Raw genomic sequence first — 20,671 nt, 5'->3', positions numbered from 1 at the left:
ACGAGACAAATATTATGTTGCTAAGGTCGGCTTGCGTACACGTTACAAGTCAGAACAATGACAAGCATAGAAGTAACACTATGACATTTGAGTGTACTTTGTCCAATGATAAAAGAGTATAGAGGATGAGTGATATGGTCACGTGACATGCGGCACATTTAATGCATAAAATGGCGCTGACTCCGCCCTTACAATAGTGATATGCTAGTACCGAAAATTTTCTATCGACATCGAAGAATTAAAAGAGAGACAAACAAGCCCAAAAAGATCAAATACGAAAGGGGTTAGGTTCTACCATAATATAAATATAACAAACCATAATATAAACAAACAAACTGAAACTGATTTATAAGTAACAATTGTTAAAGAAAGCAGTAACTGTTGTGACAAACATCCAGTTGTGTTTGATCTATATTTGTATGTTACACTATTCCTTGCTAAAAATTTAAGGTACAGATTAAGATATTTACTTAATACATGATGAATGGAATAAGATAGCGTAGCCAGCAATTATTTGGTTGGTTTTATTTTATTTTATTATTATGCTCTTTAATCGAGAAACATAACTATTTTTCAGCAAACTAAAATCAATGAGCGTAAAGATGGTGGTTAAGATAATCAATTATAATAATTATTTGCAATAACAACAATATGATTATATATCTATTTACGTGCATGCAAAGGTTGCTCGAAACATAAGACCGCCAATTGTAAAAATATATCTTACATTTCATCTTTATGTTGTTTCTTTTATGTTTATCTATTCTTTTATGTAACAATTCTTATTTTATTCATATATATTAAAGTAATATTACTATTAGATGAAGTATAATAATCATTACTATTTTACTTATCGGGAATATTGTTGGAAAACAGTTATCTTTTACTCGCGTTAATTAAACGTGTGGTTTATGCATTTCTTCTCAAAATGTAAGGAACGAATATATGTATTTGGTGTAGGATTCCAATCACGTCGCCCAATATTCTCAATTCATTTTGCCTTGGTTTTTAAATTTTTTGGTAATAAAAAAAACATTCTAATTTCACTTAGTTTGTCGCTCTGGACAATACAATATTGATTTGTGCTCTAACATTCTTTCAAAGACAAAATCCGTAACTGATAAACGGGCGTCTGTTAAAATATCGATATCAATAATTTCTAAACAAATCCACCCATCCCTAAGCTCGTGTGTAAACAAACATAATGATTTTAATGGATATAAATCACGCCTAAAAGGGTTCAAAGCTTATCGAACAAGATCCACATATAATTTTAATTGATAAAAACACATCCAAAAAGTAAACATAGAAAGATATTTACTAATTTTCGGTAAAAACAGTTACTAACCTATGAAAAGATATTTCGGGGTCTTTCTTGCGTGAATTCGATTTGCATCCTTTCACACAACACTGTGTCACTTTCGAAACTTAACAAATACACTAATAAACAAACTAAACAGTTGAGAATATGATTATATTACTTTAAATTCAATATTTATGAAGATTTGTTTACATCGTCTGACACTACATGTACTTGCTGACTGGGCTGCAATAAATGGCGTTTCTGCCGCAAGGCGGTCCCAGTGTGTTGAAGTAAACGAAATAGTGCCATATTCGAAGAAAGCAATTATTTTTGTCTTTTTGTTGCGTTCCAAATAACCTTTGAGTAAAAGAGATAGACATATATATTGACAATTCTGCGTCGATTTCCCTAACATAAATATAACTTATTCATATAGCTAACTTTTGAGGCCTGGGCCCTTATTCTCTATCTCACACGTTATTTTGGCAGTGCGTAACAAGCACGCAACACAACGCGTCATGTTTAGGACTATAGAGATTTGGCTTACAGAATACCATTCCACGCACATTTCTCGAAGATAACATGACACGGCCGCGTTACGCGCTTACACTATCATACAGAATAAGGGCCCTGTCCTTTTTATATTTAGTCATTGCAGAGTACGCTCAAATGTCATAGTGTTACTTTTTTTTTTTATTGGCTACAAGCACTGGTTTGCTGTGCTACGCCAATAGTGTTACTTCTATACTTGTTATTGTTCTGAGGTAGACACTTCAAACATTTTTTGTAATCATGTTTGGGTCAGGGTTTTCTGAGAATGATAATGTATCTTAATTCTGTTAAATAAAGTTTAGTTTTGGTTGACAAAACTTTATATAACATTTAGTACCAACATAATAGACTTAAAAATCTAGAAAGTACATATGTTGGCTACCATGATAGCTCCCAATTGGTCGCCATTGTTGCCGCTAGGTTTGTTATTGTTGGACTTTATTTGCTAAAGTTGTCTAGCGAATATGTTAAGTCGAGTTTATTTCTCCGTTTCGTATTTTTTTCTTGTATTTTATTTATTTTGTTTGCTACAATGGAGAAGAGAACTAATAAAAAAGGCACTTACTAAATCTATGAATTTGACTTTGCAATAATTGTAATAATAGTAATTGTTGATTGGTGGGAAAAGATTATATTTGTAAGGTATAATACAGTTTAATTTTGATATGAAATTGGAAATAAATAACGAAAATTTTTATTGTATTGATTTTTTGAATCAGAGACTTAAACAGTATATACCTACAATGTATACATAAGAAATTCGCGTAACACCATTGTGTACTTTGTAATAATAATTTGTTAAGGGATTTGATTAAGGGATTTTTTCAAAATTGTGGACGTATTACTTTTAATATTCCAAATTATAAATAAAATCATAATTAAAAAATATAAAATTGCTGACATAAATTTTACACAGGTGTGTAAAATTTATAATTTTTTTAACGATATAAAATTATTGATATATTACTAATCGAATAAAGACGTCCCTAGAGAGCAGCAGATTCATAGTAAGTTGCCAGCCTTGCGTCATTTTTTATGCGTAACATTGGTATAAAATCTTACCTAAACAGAGCTCATATATGCGTGAGCTCAAAATTAAGAGCAAGGAACGGAACCTTAGAATAATGTCAAGCAAACGTTCAGAAGCAAACGATAACAAATAAATCAGAGACTACAGATTACCGACTACTAATCAATTTTTTGTCAAAATCTTTTGGATAAAAATTTGTACCGGCTTCAAAAACCAATTACCTATTTTGGAGTCGGTGCTAAATAATAATTAAATCTTGTTTTCGTACATTTTTTCATGTATTTAAATTAGCAGTAAGTAGTACCTATATTACTAATTAATTTGTCTCTGGCACCCACCAATTAAAATGACAATTGACATTTGTCAATTATCAGTGACAGTTGTTATTTTCCGTTTGATAGGTATTTGTAAAAGTGCGTGCTTGTGAAAAATCTTAAAATATTTACTACTTTAAAATCAATAATTTAAAACATGTCTGAAAACGTTAACATCGATTTATCTGGGGAAATGAATGCAACTACAGAAAAAAAAGGTTTTCAAAAGTATGTCAATGATATGGATTTGTAAGTTCTGACTAACAATAATTTCTATTACGTGTATTTACCAGCTTTGTAGTTTGTGTTTATTACACTGCTTACGTACACATTCGTCTACACTCGCATAGCTTATTTATATCATAATTTCACTAGGTATTACAAGCAAAGAAAAAACGAAATCTTATATCCACCCACTTTTTAAATATATTTTTTTCTCCGTATTGTCAAAACTTTATTCTATGCATATATATATTTTTTTCTATATTTAGGCTTCATCTCCCCTAAATACGGTACAGTTTTATAACGGATAAAGCTATCTAGGTGCCTCAACAAATGATTAATCATCATTATATTAAAACAAATACAATCCTAATAAATATCTGACATATGAGGAAGAATAGATTTTAATGCTGGCAAATAAAATCATAGAAATGCTAGTTATAATGCAATAAATGCTCTCTTAATCCATATATCTTCTGTTATATTATGTTCAAGGTAGAGTATGGGCTGCATGCAAAAGCATCAGTCTGCATGAGCCAGCCCGCAGACATGTATCCAAGCTTTTTTTGTGAAATTAATGATTCAAATGGCTCACAGGGCTTTAAAAACTTCATTAACATTAAGACTTTTCCCAAGATTATTTAAGTTGCATACATAAATAAGAACAGTCCTATGAGATTAAAATCATTTTGTTAATACATTTATAAAAATAAACAAAAATTAGATATTTTATAAAGTTTTTAGACACTTAACTACTTAAGTACCTATGTCAATGAATTTAAGCTGTGCCCTGAGACACTATAATAAGTCAAAAAGGTTCACTATGGCAGTGGTAATGAGTTTGGAGTATAAGAGAATTCCATGATGTGAGCAGAAACTGCCTTTTATGAGTACTTGACACACACTTGCATATTGTGAGAATCAAAGTTTTTTGAATCTAATATTTATGAAACAAAAATTTTATTTTATTATATGGTGTGTGATTAATGATAATAGGTGTTTCTTGCCATTGAATCTTTCAGAATTGTGCAGCCACTAAAGATATATATTTTTTAATTATCATCCTCACATTAAAGTAATGATTCAGCATACATCATAGTGTACAAAAATCACTGCTTCGGACAATTTGAGTCAAACTCAGTAGAAGAGATAGAATTCAGTCTAAATGCCTATTAAGTGTGATATTTTTTTATTTATGCCATTATTCTTCACATCCCCTCATTACTGAACTCCATTCTTTGCCCCAATTGTGGTTAACATCACCTAATTCATGGTAGGGAGAATAATGTTTAGGATAAAGTATAACACAAGATAAGCATAATATAAATTACAGGTCATAGAAAATCATTATGCAGGTTTGTTGGGGGGTATCATGTTACTCTAGTAATAAAATTTAATCATCACTTTTTCTTTAAACCACTTCTTAAATATGTTACAATTAAACCACAACTTTGAGAACTCCTCATTTACAACACAATGAATATGCAATTTTATTACACCAATCTGGTTTAGGATAATTAGAAAAATTATAATACAACACATAAAGTAACATGTTGCCTATGCTGGTATTTCTGTGGAAATTATAAAGTTATAATTCACCCGTACAGCTTAGAAAGTGCATTTTCATAGTGTTGTATTGAAACCAGAAATGGTAAAAATTATTTTATTTTGTTATTTAGAATACTTCAACAAGTTACAAGTGGTGCAGCACCAGCTTTGCTTATGGGTGTGCTTGCTACCAGACGACCATGGACACAATTTGTTGCCACTGAAAATTTCAAGGTATTGATACATATTGGATACATACATATAATATACTCACAACAACATTATCCTTCTTCAGTGGTAGTTGGGTAAATAGAATAAATAAAAGAAATATAGTATATATATTTAAAATATATTTTTGTTTATAACCAATACTAATAACATTATTTTCCACTTGCCCTTAATCAAACATGAAGGAGGGTTTGGTGCAACCTTCTTTATAACCATATTACGAACAAGATTTGATTGATTTGTATGACCTGCATTGCATCTCCCCTCTCCAATCCTGGGAAGCTTGGGTTAGAAAAAGTCCCACATTTTGCCCAGCCAGCAGCAAAGATCAAATTGCTGATCTCCCAGTTCACAGTCCATAATGGTGTCACTAAATCAAAGATTCATAGCAAGATTGTAAAAACTAATACAAATCTACTGTAAGTTTTATGTTAATTTTTATTTGTAGGCACCAGCATCTCTACCACGGTTGTCTCGGCGTTTCTATAGAAATGTGGAGCACTTCCAAGCTAACTATATTATGGTCTTCCTTGGTCTATTTCTTTATTGCCTGTAAGTATTTTATAGTTAACATAGGAAAAATATTACTTTTGCTTATTATAAACAGATCCATATATACTTTACCTTTAGTCTTGCATAAATTTCAAAATAGTGGTAGATACTTAACAATATTTTATTTAAAACCCTGCATATTTTCAGGATAACATCACCATTGCTTCTCATTGCCATGGTAGCAAGCTTTTTTGGATATCGGAAGCTGACATCTGGACCTAATACATGGAAGGTAACAACATGATGACCTTGAACTAATATAATTCTCCTTTGGACTGCCATCAGCTGTTGAATGTGGTGTCCCATACAGTAATTAGAATGAATGGGCTCAACTGGGTTTACTACATAGTTAAAAGATTCATTAATTCAAAATATTTCTTAAATATATCATTTAATAATCTTTATTGCAGCCTAAAGTAAGTAACATATTTTGTAAATTTGTAGCAAACTTATTATTTTCTTATGTTTATTTTATAAAATGATGGTATAAATGCAATTTTGGTTGTAATTTTCATTTATAATAATGAATTTGCAAATAAGAATACTTCATACCTACTAGTCCAATATCTATGTACAATCAGCAAAGTTCGCGGTCGACCACCCTAAGGGTCAAAATAACTTGGCAAATTTGTTTTACTACGTTTGGGAGGCGGGGTTTGGGATCGATTGCATAGATCGATATCAGTCGTAGGCCTACTGGCTACCTGCAATGACGTTACGTAACACTACCGAACCGCTGCTGAGTGTATAATAGAAAACGAAATTAAAATTGATGCGCGCACGTCTATGCTATGACGATAATTCCTATACTTGTAAGATGCATATCGTCGGCGTAAAGAACGTAATAACAAAAGTTTTATAGTTTGGAGACAATCGCGATTTACAGTGTTTTTATTGTTAATTTTTGGCATTATTTTTGATAAATAAGAAACGACATTATGTTAATTATTTTATATCATATTATGTGCCTGATTACCTTCTTTTTAACTTTTAACAAACCAAACTTTATGTTGTATTCAAAAAAAATCATTTTAAAGCAATTTCCGCCATATTTGTCACAACTATATTTTGTTAGTAAATTATGATTAGCTACTTTTTAAGCTTTTTTAGTTTTCGGTCTCTTTAAACCCATAGTCTATAATTAATTTATTAAATAAATTCAATGACTGCATAATATTATGATTGAATTTTGAATCGTAAAAATTTAAACTGTTCAGTTTATTCAATTCGTTCAATAATTCATATTATAATAATAAATCATAGTTAATAGATTTCATTATTTGAATTGTTATTTTATTTTATTTCAAAAACTTAGACGATAACATTTTATTCCAATCTCTGTATTTACAAATATGTATTAACATTAAAGTTAAAATAATTGACCTAAAATTATTAGCTTCTTGGAGATATTGTTTTTTTTATTACCTCTTAATGATCTTTTTTTATCTTAAATAAGAATAGTTTTTGAGTTAATAACGAAATACCTTTTTCATCCTAATTTGAACTATTTAACACCTTTTTGAAGTAGTTAATTGGACTATTTATCGATATGCAGCGATTATTATTTATTTAATTTGAAGCGAGTTTAAAGATTTTATGTGTAGGCGGTAATATGCTTTTATTAGAGTAATATTGAAAGGCCAACATTTTTATTGCTGCAGATGTTGTTTGAAAAGAATAAATATATCACATAAAAATTGTTTGTTAAAGAGCGCATTTTTATCAATGTTTGTATTGACACCGGTCTTACGTGGACGCATTTATCGTTAAACTGAGTCGATTGTTATGCTATTGAATTTAGAGGCATTTAAAGATTATAAGTGTAGGCGTTGATTTGAATTCTTATTACAATAATATTTGCAAGGCTAACATTTTATTGCTGCACATGTCCAATTTGTAAATTTTAGTTACTTTCTTTAGCCAATTATTTAGTTTTCGCTGAGTTAAAACCCAAAGTCTATAATCAACTTACAGTTATTGATTTTTTTTTTTACCGATTTAATAGCTGCATATTATGATTGAATTTTGAATTATATAAATTACTTAAACAGTTCAGTTTATTTAATTCGTTAAATCATTCACATAATCATAAATTATTGTTATTCGTTTCATTATTAGAAATTATTATATTTTTCTAAATTTTTTTTATGCGTGAGTGAACATTTTATTGACTTTTAAAGGACATGTCCGTTTTGTTGTATGGGCGCTGGTTTTTTGTTTCGAATAAATTCCAACCAACCTCAAACTTATTGAATAATAATGTGCCAAAAATTAGTACTTTGGAGTCATTACAATAATAATTTTAGACCCTTCATTGATAAGAAAAATAAGAAAGAAAAGTCATGGCTGAGTAATTCATACAAATAATTTCACGATTCGTCAAAAGATATAACTACCTGTTTTTTTTTTACCTAAGTAAGTGTTGTTGTTGTGTTGGAAAAATTAAAAAAATAAGAAAATTTGAAAAAAATGTTATTCGCAGTAAATATTTTCAGAGATAACTGAACAAGATTTTTGATTACTTAACTTTTTTCGGGATGCCTTCCAAATGTAATAACGTTTATATTTGCAGAGTTCATTTTAAGTGTAATATTTAAAGTAAATATTTTTTTTAAATCTCACAATCAAATCTTTCAAATAAAATGATTTATTTCAATAGGCTCGTTTTGTGAACCAGTCGATGAGGCTCATGCACATATCGCTACGATATATAATTATCAAAAGTTAAAATCGAATATAGTAGATAATATATTTGCAACACCAACAAATAATGAGATACACATGTAAAATGAAATTTCGTAGAAAGTCCATGTAAATAAAACACATTTTTGTTACTTCAGTGATATGATTTAATTGTATTCATTACAAGTTTGATACGCTCAGCAGGCAGGTTGAGTAGAGTGTGCGCTCTGGATCGGTTAGCGATGGAGCTCTCATCCGCATCCTAGTGTATCCATCGAGGGACAGTGGTTCTCTGTAATACAATTAAATTATATATTAATTACTAAAATCTATTATTCTAATAATATTTTAACGTAATGACTACAGTGCCAAAATAATAAAATTTATATGGGAGCAGAACGCCAGTGCGGCCGACACAAAATACGTGGGTCAAGTACGAAATAATCCAAATTAAGTAAAAAAAAAATCAGCTCTGTTTTCCATAATTGCACACATTTTATTGAGATAAAAATCCCAAATTTGCATTAAATCGGATTGTAATTCTACTTTAATTCAGTGCTACATATTATGTAGTTGTAAAAGAAACAATAATAACAGAGACCTCTGGGTTAAACTGGGTGGAACTTAAACGTCTATAAGCGGATCTTACAAACGCGCCGACATAGTTAATTACTCTAGTAAGAAATCATAATACCACTACTTAAAATCTTTAAACTCGTCTAAATTCAATAAACAATGGACGCCGCTTTCCGATAAAGGCGTCGACGTGGAACCGGGGTTAACAAAAACATAAAAAATGTCGTCCTCTAACAAAGACCCTTTTATGTGAAATCTTTACACTTTTAAACTGCACATGTGCAGCAATAAAAATGTTGGCTATGCAATATTACTGTAATAAAAACAAATTATCGCCTATACATAAATTATTTATACTCGTCTATATTTTTGGCATTAAATAAAAATTATTAATAAAGGCGATAGAATTTCGGGCGTCGTGACTTCTTTAAATTGGAAATTTCCTCCTTATTTCTTAAATATTAATATTTTTTAAGTTATCGAAGAACCTCTTTATCCTCTTAATAACAATTATATTTTTTAAGTGCCAATGAATACTAAAGATTATTTTTCTAGACGTCATGTTATCCAAATCGAATGAGCTATCACTCATATTTTTGCATCTTTATAATACATAATTTGACACCTTTTTGAGCTTATTGACTAGACTAAAAGGCTTACCGGCCTGTCTTAATATATTCCCAACATTAAATTAGAGTTTACTATTAAAAGTCGACGGTAAAAGTTACGCTTAATGCTACTGCTGTTTCAATATCGAAAACTCTGAACTTTTAACTGAGATCAAGAAAAGATAGGTAACACCTATAACTATAGTGAGTATACCCGTCGAAGTAGTTTATTTTTGCATTGAGTACTTTTAAGTTTTCCAATTATAATTCTTTTCAATATTTTGACATTTGATTATACGTAAAGCAACTTAAATAACATACTACATAGATTACTACAAGTATGATTAATAGCACTATGTTAATTTTTTGGCAAAAAAACACACCAATGACTAATCATATTTGACCCTACGATAGATAGGATAACTTAAGGATTAATATAAAATATAATAAGTAGCATATTGAAGTCTGTTTTACACAATTAAAGGAATAAGTATTCATCAAAACTCAATAATATTATAATTATATTTAAAAGAGCTTAAAAAGGTGGTCTATGTTGGCTTTAAATATAAGTAATTATAATGACCAATAATTAAAAAAAAGCCATAAACCGCGATTTTCTCAAAACTGCAAAATTTTAATTATTAGTTCTCTGCGCTGACGATATTTTTCCCACGCATATTAACGTCCACTAGTTAAAATTAATATTAAAATATTATACAGGGTCATTTTGTAACCCTAGACTTAAATTTAACTGCGAGAAAGTCATCTTGAAAGAAGCAGTTTACTATAAGTTACTCTAACCTAAGGTCAAAAACAAAAAAGTAAAATTTTCAAACAAAATAAATATTCAAATAGTCATTTTATTTTTACACACCCTTTTGCCACTACTACTATACTAGAATTCGTCGGAGCGGCAACATCGCACAAATTCATTGATAATATTATGCTCACGCACACGAACAAGTGATGCACACTCGGAGCGCAAGGGTAGTTCGTCGCACCGCGCGCCGCGCCGCAACCGAACAGCTGATGTCGGCGCTTTAACTACCTAGGGTTTTGTGTCGTGCCACATCACTCAATCAACAATTAGACCAGCAGCGACGACGCTACGCCGATGTTACAAAAAGCCACATACCTAAACATCATTATCATCATCAGCCACATAAAATCCACTGTTGAACATAGGCCTCCCCTAAATATTTCAAGACGGACCTGTCGAAAGCTGCCTGCATCCAATGTGTTCCCGCGACGTTTATCAAGTCGTCTGTCCACCTTGTAGGTGGACATCCAACGCCAACATAAACATCACGCATTAATCATCACATTTCATTACAATATTTTCTAGGCTCAAACTATCATCATAAGCAAACGACACTGATCAAATAACCACAAATGCATATGTTAGGTACACATAACACATGATTTCCGTAATTTTAAAGTGGTTTCATTCTTTTAAATCAAAACACACACATTCTAATGTAGGTAGTTCATCCATTTTAGTAGATAAGTAGTTATAATAAATATGTTCAACGGTTAGATTTATAACACTCATAACAATAAAATATCATTCTGCAAGTCTGGCAATTCACACGAACAATTAATAACGAAGTTACAATCTTGATAATAATTAGGTAATGTGATAGTTTTAGGTAAAAATGTCGAGCGACGGGATGCGTCACGGCGCGACGTCCCAATAGGTATCTTAACATGTTTTCAAAATAGTAAATGCGTTTACCAATACCTAATGATTTGTAGATTGCTTGTTCCTTTAAAAGTTGTTTCATACTTCAAAGTATTTTTAATAGAGTTAATTTGTGACTACCTCGGTGCCGCAGTTGTATTATAGTACGGATGCTTTGCTAAGGTCACGGGATCGAATCCCGAGTCGGACAAAATGATATTGGATTTTTCCATTCAGTACCTATCGCAAATTCATAAATCCACATTAAAATCGTAATGACAGCCCCCGCTAGAAACATAATCAATAGATTGTAATTAGTTCAGTTTCGCGTACGCGTCAACGATGCAAATTCGCGATCGTAAAATATTCAAAATGACAAAAATATTTCTAAAAATAGACTCTATTTTATACGTGTTAAGGTCGCATTTAGGGGACCACTTTAAATATCTTTGTGCCTTACCGACCAACACGCGACACACGAGGTTAGCGAATTCCCCAAATGTAGTAGTCTGGAGTAGTGTTGCCTGATGTCCCGATTTGCGCGGGATGTCCCGATTTTTAGGGTTCTGGGGACGTGACCCGTTTTGCACCAATAAAATTATTAAAACCATTAAGTATTATGAAAAATAAACTACGAATTCATCACTGTGTTGAGTGCGACAATGCAATCAAAATAGCAAGTATCATCTCACTAGCGCTGAAGGTACAGTTTTGTTTTATTCTTTTGCTTAGAGATGCGACTACCCGGCTATCTGTGCTTCGATGTTAAAACAGAAATCCAAATAAAACGCAACTTTAGCATGACTTGCAGTGATATTTTTGTAAAACGCAATACATAAAACTTAAATTTTAAAAAATATTTGCTTTTTTTATGTCCCGATCTACAACACTAAATCTCGATTTGTTTTACCGTCTTGATTTTAAACAAATTGACCCTGGCAACACTAGTCTGGATGTACACGATATTTGACGAGCCAGAGTTTTACAACTAACACGTGCCTTCGCAGTGTTACCAAACTTTTTTTATTATTAACTTATTGTGCAATATCTTGTTTATTTTATACCCCGTATGCCTATTGAAAATGAGTGACTGAATCCAAAATCTCTATTATACTTTATTACTTAAAATAATGTTTTAAAAATACTAAAATATTGCTGTGTATTATTTTAATTAGGTAGACTTTTCATTAATCATTTCATCATAAATCATTACTTATTTTATTTTGTAATACAATTGTGTGTTAAATCTGTTAGAACATCATGTAATAAAAAAAAAAATCTAATATAATTTTTGAAATGGGTACAGAAAGCATAATATGACGTTCGGTAATGTGTACGTAGTCTTCTTTTAGATATTATGACAAACCGAAATATTAATGTTGGAATTAAAATAAATGTCGGAATATCATGTAGAATTTTAAAAAATACGATACCAATAGATTTAAATCTTGTAACTTTAGGAATTATGTAGGTAACTTTTTTGGTAGGAAAACTATTTTATTAACGAAAATAACGTTTATAATTGACGAAATATTTTTAGTAGTAATTAATTATTGACTCAATGAACTGTTGCAACCAAGTCAGTGAACGTATTGGGAGTTCATTTGTGAGCTGACCTTCTGAACCCTATAGGTTCGGTAATAATATCATCAGCTGTGACGTAGTTCATTCACTTCAGTTAAGCGCGTTAAGAGACAGCGTGATCAAAAAACCATAAATCTAAAATCGGGATTATTGACGTAAATATACGTTACTTATGAATAATCTTTTGCACGGTGTTAGCAGAGGTCACCACGAACCTGTGGTTTCATTTAGTAACGCAATGTCGAAATGACCCTGTATAGTATAGTATGACTGATTTACTTACTGTAATATTTAATTCCCGGAATATATAATCCATGGTGCAGTAGTCACATGAAGGGTCGGCGACTAAGTAATTAAGAGTCCAGTAAACGAACATAAGCCTACGTAGTGGCAAGATATCGGTGTCCGTAAACGAAACAATAATTGTGAGCAAAATACTACTGGTACTCAATAGTTGCGTGCGCGTCGTCAATCAGTAAAATACAACTAAAGTAAACAATAATAGTTATCTGCTGTTCCTTTCGCACATCTCCAAAACTGTCGTAATTGGTGAAATATGAGACAGGGGCGTGTCTAAATATCTCGGGACATTAGACCGGTCAAGCAAAATGTGTTTGGAAGTGTACTAGCACCAACTTGTCCGATTGTACCTATTAATCACTTGCACATTTGCCATTTTTATATATTGAAGTAAATAATTATGCAACTATAAGTATTTAAAGTTTTTTTGGCTTGGCACTACATACATACATATGTAATATAGGATTTTTCAGATTTTATTTTGAAAACATGTTTGTACCGTATTTAAAGATTGGCGGCTGGGAGTTGACGAAGACCCAGCAATATGCTGTAGCTGCCGGTTGTTCAATGGCGATATGTTGGCTTGCAGGAGCAGGAGCAGTTTTATTTTGGGTGTTAGGTAAGAATATACGTAATAAATGTGTTGATTAATAAGAAGACATTGAATTATATGTAATGTTAAATTGCTAAAATATGCACTAAAAAGGGCGAAATATTCACAATTAAAAATAGTACTTATTAGAATTTACGTTTATTGAGGCGGTCGTTGAGCGATAATATAACATCTTTATTTTTGCAAAACCCGAGCTTTTATGTAAAATCGCATTTAATTTGCTACGGATTTTTCCCGATAGTGAACTGATCTGATCTGAAGTTACTCCGTTTCAATATATTTTTTACAACACGTCTAACACATTTAACTGCTGAAATATGCACTATCAATAAAAAAATAGTAAATTATACAAGAACGTTATATAAACTCCGTGTTATTATATATACAGATAACTAAGGGTGCTGTGTATGCTACTTTACAAGCTCATTACTCGTGGCTTCGCCTGCGTGAAGGAGTTTTCCGGGATAGAAAACATCCTATGACCTTCCCAGGGTCAACTATCTCCATACGAAATTTCATAAAAATCCGTTCAGTAGATTTTGAGAAAATCATTAAACTTTATGGCGGTTCATTCAAGACAATCATACCGTGATAATTTTTAAACTATTCGGCCAAATTACTTAGTGTAAAAGACAAAGTTTATCTTAATTAAATACTTAAAGCGATAAATGTATTTATTTTGATAAGAGTTTAATAAATATTCTAAAATATGTGTTGTATAAAAGTATCCGATTTAGTCTTATTTTTTTTTCAATATAGGTGCGACAGTAACAGTGGTAGCTCTTCACGCAAGCTTCTTTGACGCCGAAGCGTTGCCGCCATCCGACGACCCTGAGCAGTTCCCCATGATAGAGCAGGTGTGACAGGGACACTTGCCGCTGTTCCTGCCACCTTCGAGCCGGTTGTACCAACCACACCGGCATAGTGACACAGTGAATTGAACTCATGAAACAATTATTTATAAAAGCCTACAAGCAGCATTTTAAATATTGTGTTTATCTCCCTCATTCACACAATGGGCAATATAAAATAGAAAGTGACAATGAATGCAATGATACATATGTGAAAAAAAACACTTTGTAGTCCTTTTTAAACACATTGCGCGCACGGAGGGTGTGAGATTTGGCATGATTTAAAGTTCTTATATATAGAGAAGTACATAATAATAATATTTAATTTCTGTTTCAGATAATAATAATTAATTCGAAGGTTCACTTGTGACCACTATTGTATGTATATAATATGTATGATGTGTCTGTAATTCAAGAGTATTTTAACCATTGGGTACTTTATCGTGTTGTTTTGGGCCGATCATTTTAGACTACTAACAATAAAAACAAAAGTAATATTTACCTAGTTGGAATATTGTTACTAAGAGTTTATAAATGAAAGGGTAACAAAGAATATATTATTTGCACTGTTGTAAGTGGCAAAACGCATCACTTAGTTTTAATACGACGAATGATTTTCATAATGGGCAAAACCGATGGTATAAAAAAATTCGATAATGTCATCTTCGTTTACTTAGATTGAGTATTTACTTAAGTAGACATAATAGGGGACCGGCCTATGCTTGATTTTGTACATTATTCTATATGTAATGTTTCATAATACGAAAAAGAAGCACTGCTGCGAAAACTGCATAAAAATTTGTTAAAAAGTGGGCGCGATGTGGGGATATCGCTTCATCTCTTTCTTTAGCACGCGTCGTAATTCCCGATGACGTCATATGTGCGTATTTCGTCTCTTTTCTGTTTCTTGTAAATTACCCTTTCCACCGAAATTCAAAGACTTATAACTTGTTGATTTTTTACCGGATTTTAATAATTCTTTCAGTGTTATAATTTGTTATGTAAATATTTGATAATAGTAAAGAACAAAAATGAGTCCGGTACCCTATTAATCTCATTAATTGTTTTTTGTGTTAGAAAAATATAACTAAACCTGAGGGGCTGCTCTTTTATTGTCCCACCAATTTTATGTTTTCACTTTAAATATTGCAATGATATGGCCAATGCCCTGGTCAGTGGCGGATTTGCAGTCCTAGCCGCTCCAGGCCCGAGGACCTGCGCCGCCCCTTTCTCAACACTCAAAAATAGTGACTTAGGAAGATTATAATCATAGGATACGCGAGCCTTTAATACATTAAGATACATTTGAGTTATTTCTCGTAATCAGTGTTTTTTTTTGTCCGATTTGCCGCTCTAGGCCCGGGCCTATTGGGCCTTAGGGCAAATCCGCCACTGGCCCTGGTCTATGTGTTAGCTGAGTTTATCTTGATACAATACATAATATTATATTCAAGTGGCGAAATATTTATTCTTTAGACTTAATTAGACAAAATGCTGTAAATATATTTTTAAATTGCTTAATTGTAAAAATTATTATGAATCGCTAAATTTGTACTGTGTCTATCATCCGTCATTCTATTAGGGCTATATGCAAGTACATGTCATGGGTAATGGGTATACCTATACACATATTGTTTTTATATATCATCATTTGTACGTTATTTTATGATTGTTGGTGCTTACACTTAAAATATTTATATACAGGTTAAATGCTAAAAACGTCAGACATTTAGTAAAACTGTGTTTACTCGGTACTTCAGAAGTTAATTTGCAAGGTCAGTATAATTAATGCCATTTTATGCTAAATATAAAATTCTATATAATATGTATTACATACTAAGTAGGTATACTTTAGTGAGATATTCAATATAGTTATTTTAAAGTACTTATTGTTATTAATTAGTTTTCTTTTAAGCCTAAAAATATCTTAATTTATCCATTGATGTTAACAGCTTGTGTTTTTTTTAATTATTTATTTGTTAATAAAATTTTTAGAGATTGGATCGATGTAATGATGTGTTTCCTATTAAATGTAAAAATTGACGCCTTTTTTATTTTCTTCTTTCACTTAATTTGTTTTCTTGCAGTTAAATGTTTATTTTCTCTGTTGTAATTTACTTTTTAGAGTTAATGTGGTTCTTCCAATATGTAGTTACCGTTAAATTGTTAAAAGTTCTATAAGTTTTTTATACCTCCATAAATACGTCGCTGATGATCCGTCAAGTAAATTAGGTTTGACGGTACATTTAAGTTTTACTTATATAATTTACCTAAAATTCACCAATTTAAAATTCGTACGCACATTGGAGTAACCCAAGTACTTATTTCTCAAAACTTACAGCTTGACACTCGATTTTCAGCAGAAAAGCATTTAGTTTTTTTCTAAGTTCTTTGCAAAATGATTTTTTTTTATAATTTCGTCCAACTTGAACATTTTAATATTAATCCTTAGAATAGATTATAATTATTAAAATAGAGTCCGTGTACTAATTATTAAATACATAGATTCAGGATAGGATAGAAAAAGGCAATATAAATAATTTCATTTAGTTTAATATTGGTATGTCTAAAACAGGTAGAAATAAAAAAGCATTTTATACTAAAAGTGCAAGTGTCAACTGCAAAGAAACACTGCTATAATTCAGTTCATTACACATTTTGTTAAAACATAACTCATAAACATTATTAAAAATAACATCAAATGTGTACTAAGATGCAAGTATTGCATGTTTATATCAGTCCCAGGGCTCCCAGGGGCAAAATATATTCTAATTTATAAATAAAGTGAAATATAATGAAACACCAGTCTAAACTCTCGTACTTTTAGTAATTACTTAATAAAAGCAATGGAAGTAAAGACAACAATATGTTCATTTAAAATGTGTTGTCTTTACTAACATGCAAAAAATCCATTTTTCGATAAATCAAGATAAATAATGCCAATGTCACAACAAACTATTTAAGTAAAATACACCTTTACATAATCATTTATAACATGAAAAACACAAATTTTCTCATCAATATACAAGTATATAGTGATTGCACGGCCTGCAACATATAAATCTCAGCTATATAATACAAACAATTGGATAAAATTATAATATAGGAACATGTTAAATTCTAAACTTTATACTGTCTTACAAAAAGCAGTTTATATAACTTGACTTTAAACCATGGTTTAAGAGAAATTAACATACCTCCCCTGGAAGACTAAACTGTTGGCAAATTCACTTATGCAAAAATATTATTTGATATATTACATTAAATAGTCACAACACAACTCCTTTGTTAATTCTAGTCAGTTCCATATCAGCCACAAGAAGGATCTCATCCCATTTGTGTGATGGAGTGGTTGGTGGGGTTGTGATTCCAAGTTTCAGTTCTTTGGTGGAAACTGGAGTTGTGAATTCCAGCTTCCTTTTTGACTTGCCCGCAAACACATGAAATGTGGGTGTCCTCTGCTGGCTGTCTGTGGTGGACAGTGGGGTGATAGGGGATGGAATCGAAGGCACCTTATTAATTTTCATTGTGTATGGCCCAACATATTTAAAAACAGGTTTCTTCAATATTAAATTACCAGATACTTTTTCTATGAGACCAATGGAAATAAATACATTAGCAATATCATAAAGACGCCTCACTTTAGACTTGTGTTGGCGATCCTGTTGATCAGGGGAGAGAGCTGTTTTGTTTTTAGTTGATGTGTCAATGAGTACTCTCACAGCCATTTCTAAATTTATTAGGGTGTCCTGTGAAAAGAAACAAAAAGTGTTAAGAGAATTTTTAATTATTTTGGTACTAAAGTATATTCCCTCATTTAACCCGTCATGACTTGTCAAAATTTTATTTTCAAATATGTACAGGTAGCTGAATGTTTGCCGCCAAACATTGACAGCTACGCGTGTGACGGAAAAATAACCTTATTATGTAGTATATAAGGTTATAATCCCGTGACACACGCAAATGTCATGTAGCTGTCTTGGCTCGCCGGCGAGCCACGAGAGACCAAGAGTTAAACTATTAGTAAATAGTTTGTCAAAGAACTTAGCAAACAAATATAACCATGAATTATGAGTAACCAATACACCTGAACATGCTATTAACATACTCATATTCATGGCTATTTGTTACATGGCAAGTACCTAAATCCAGGGTAATTATACAGCCAACTGCCTATGAGACTTGAAAACTAAACTATGTAATAACAGATCAAACTATACGAACATTTTGCTAGTTCATTATTTTTTATTTTACATAAGAATCTCAAAATCTCATTTGAAGCTATCATTTTAATAACAAAACAAGTTATCAAAATTATGATTTTATGGGGATTATTTAGTTATTTTTTTTTTCAAGTTAGTTTCTACCACAAGTACACATTCTTATCAAATTTAATATATGTTGAAACCATTAGCAGTTTATTGCTGTACCCAATTCATAATTCGAAACCAAGAAAAATTATTGCAGTAATTTTTCAATAATTTTTCTTGGTGTATTGTTAAAATGAAAAATCGTGCATGCATAATTCAGATGCCAATACCTGCATAATGAAAAAAAAAAATGTTTTGAAAATACACTCACAGGTGGTTCCACTAGGAACAACATGAGGAATCTCTGAGCGAGAATGCCCAATGTCTTGTGTTTAGGTGTGAGTGGCTTTGGGGCCCCTCCTCGTAGTGCCTCAGACAACCTCATGTGCTCTCCTTGCTTTTTCAGCATCTTCAGAAATGAATTTAATCGAGAGCCACCATGCCATAGGTATGTGTTCTTCCTCTTGTGTACTGCACACTGCATTGCTTCCAATATGTTTATTATGTCGTACATCCTACGCTTTTCCACACCTAATCGGGTTGCAGTGCTGTCCAGTTGTATTTCCACAGAGCCATTTCCATGCAAAGGATACAGTTGAAGGAACCTGAATACAAAAATGATAATAGTTAATAATGTCTAACAAAGTAAAGAAACATTTTTAATACATATTGTATATATTTAACCTGTCACAGAGTATTTGAAGTGATTTTTCCTTCCTGTGAACTGTACTGGGTGGCGGCGTGGGATACTGCAACGCGACATTAGTCAGCAGCTTCAGGTTGGCAGTAGGCGACACATAGCTTGACGAATTGGTGACCTCGGAGAGAACATATCGTTTTGGAGTACAAGTAATGTCACCATCTTCATACATCATGCGATAACATTATGCAAAAATCTTGATCACAAAATATTCGCGTACTTTTTGACACTAACACAAAAACTAGTTGGTTGTTTACAAATCGCAGTTGTAACTCATTTCTGTGACATTTGATAAGTAAACATGCTAATCATATTTATTCCAAAAAATATATTTTAAATTCTCTACATAAGTTCCGTGAAAAATGTAACCTCACAATAAACAATTTTGACAGAAGAAATTTGCGCGCGAGGCTCGAAGCAAAAGAATACCTACCGCACCCGCCTTCAGCTATTTTTGTGTTTGCAACACTGCTGTTTTCAATGAGTAATAAAAAAGTGCTGGTGTAAAATTATGTAACGAAATTGTATGGCGGCTACTAACAAGCAACTGATAGGATAGGCGTACAAAACTTCGAGGTGCTTGTCAGTATCCCCGTGGGCAAAGGACTTATACTTTACAAAGTATAGGTCGACAAGGATCCTAAAATTTGTAACACTGAGGATTCAACTTAGCGCCTTCCGTAAACTGTCACTCAGTCTTGTCGATCATATATAATAATTATTATAGATAATTGTCTGAGGGTAATCGGATTGACGATTTCGTCACTCGTCTTATTGTTAGCATTACAGACAAATAAATGCCTTTCGCTTTTATTGCTGAGAACACGTTTAATAGTCAGAAACGGCTGTTCAAACTATTATTTCGTTATGTACTTAATATGAAAATATATTTTCTTAGTTTGTTAATTCCAAAAACAGAATTAAAATTGATATACTTTATTTTAGTTACCTGATTAAAAATAATTACATGTTAAGATAAGATAAAATGTCCAGTAGCTGTATAAACTAGTAACAAAC

The 20,671-nt window shown here is 31.6% G+C and overlaps 2 protein-coding genes across 3 annotated transcripts; one reads left to right on the top strand and one right to left on the bottom strand.

The window, feature by feature from the left end:
- The first annotated feature begins 3,238 nt into the window (after positions 1-3,238).
- LOC115445556 (prenylated Rab acceptor protein 1) lies at positions 3,239-15,135 on the top strand. Of its 2 annotated transcripts, none has more exons than XM_030171873.2 (6): positions 3,239-3,448; positions 5,101-5,203; positions 5,646-5,749; positions 5,897-5,981; positions 13,691-13,799; positions 14,553-15,135. In XM_030171873.2, the coding sequence occupies exons 1-6, from the start codon at positions 3,357-3,359 to the stop codon at positions 14,654-14,656; spliced, it is 597 nt and encodes a 198-aa protein (XP_030027733.1). In that variant the 5' UTR covers positions 3,239-3,356; the 3' UTR covers positions 14,657-15,135. The 2 variants fall into 2 exon arrangements, with proteins under 2 accessions (XP_030027733.1, XP_030027734.1); XM_030171874.2 differs by having other exon boundaries at positions 3,240-3,427.
- Positions 15,136-17,177: 2,042 nt separating this feature from the next.
- Positions 17,178-20,086, bottom strand: LOC115445555 (transcription factor E2F7). The gene is made up of 3 exons (XM_030171872.2): positions 19,639-20,086; positions 19,226-19,559; positions 17,178-18,393 (listed from the first exon to the last, which is right to left on the bottom strand). Exons 1-3 carry the CDS (start codon positions 19,827-19,829, stop codon positions 17,914-17,916), a joined length of 1,005 nt encoding a protein of 334 aa, XP_030027732.1. The 5' UTR covers positions 19,830-20,086; the 3' UTR covers positions 17,178-17,913.
- Between the last annotated feature and the right edge of the window lie 585 nt (positions 20,087-20,671).

This window comes from Manduca sexta, chromosome 28 (genome assembly GCF_014839805.1).
Source record: "Manduca sexta isolate Smith_Timp_Sample1 chromosome 28, JHU_Msex_v1.0, whole genome shotgun sequence".
Classification (NCBI taxonomy): Eukaryota; Metazoa; Arthropoda; class Insecta; order Lepidoptera; family Sphingidae; genus Manduca; species Manduca sexta.
Note: the sequence above shows the minus strand (reverse complement) of the source record. Positions and strands in the feature narration are given on the sequence as shown.

What these genes read in the sequence shown, in the direction of transcription:
- LOC115445556 (XM_030171873.2), top strand. Translation starts at nt 3,357, where the DNA reads ATGTCTGAAAACGTTAACATCGATTTATCTGGGGAAATGAATGCAACT. An exon ending in GGTCTATTTCTTTATTGCCT is followed by an intron (nt 5,750 to 5,896) that starts GTAAGTATTTTA and finishes GCATATTTTCAG; the next exon opens with GATAACATCACCATTGCTTC. An exon ending in CTGGACCTAATACATGGAAG is followed by an intron (nt 5,982 to 13,690) that starts GTAACAACATGA and finishes CCGTATTTAAAG; the next exon opens with ATTGGCGGCTGGGAGTTGAC.
- LOC115445555 (XM_030171872.2), bottom strand. Translation starts at nt 19,829, where the DNA reads ATGATGTATGAAGATGGTGACATTACTTGTACTCCAAAACGATATGTT. An exon ending in CTTCAAATACTCTGTGACAG is followed by an intron (nt 19,560 to 19,638) that starts GTTAAATATATA and finishes TTTTGTATTCAG; the next exon opens with GTTCCTTCAACTGTATCCTT. An exon ending in TGTTCCTAGTGGAACCACCT is followed by an intron (nt 18,394 to 19,225) that starts GTGAGTGTATTT and finishes TTCTTTTCACAG; the next exon opens with GACACCCTAATAAATTTAGA.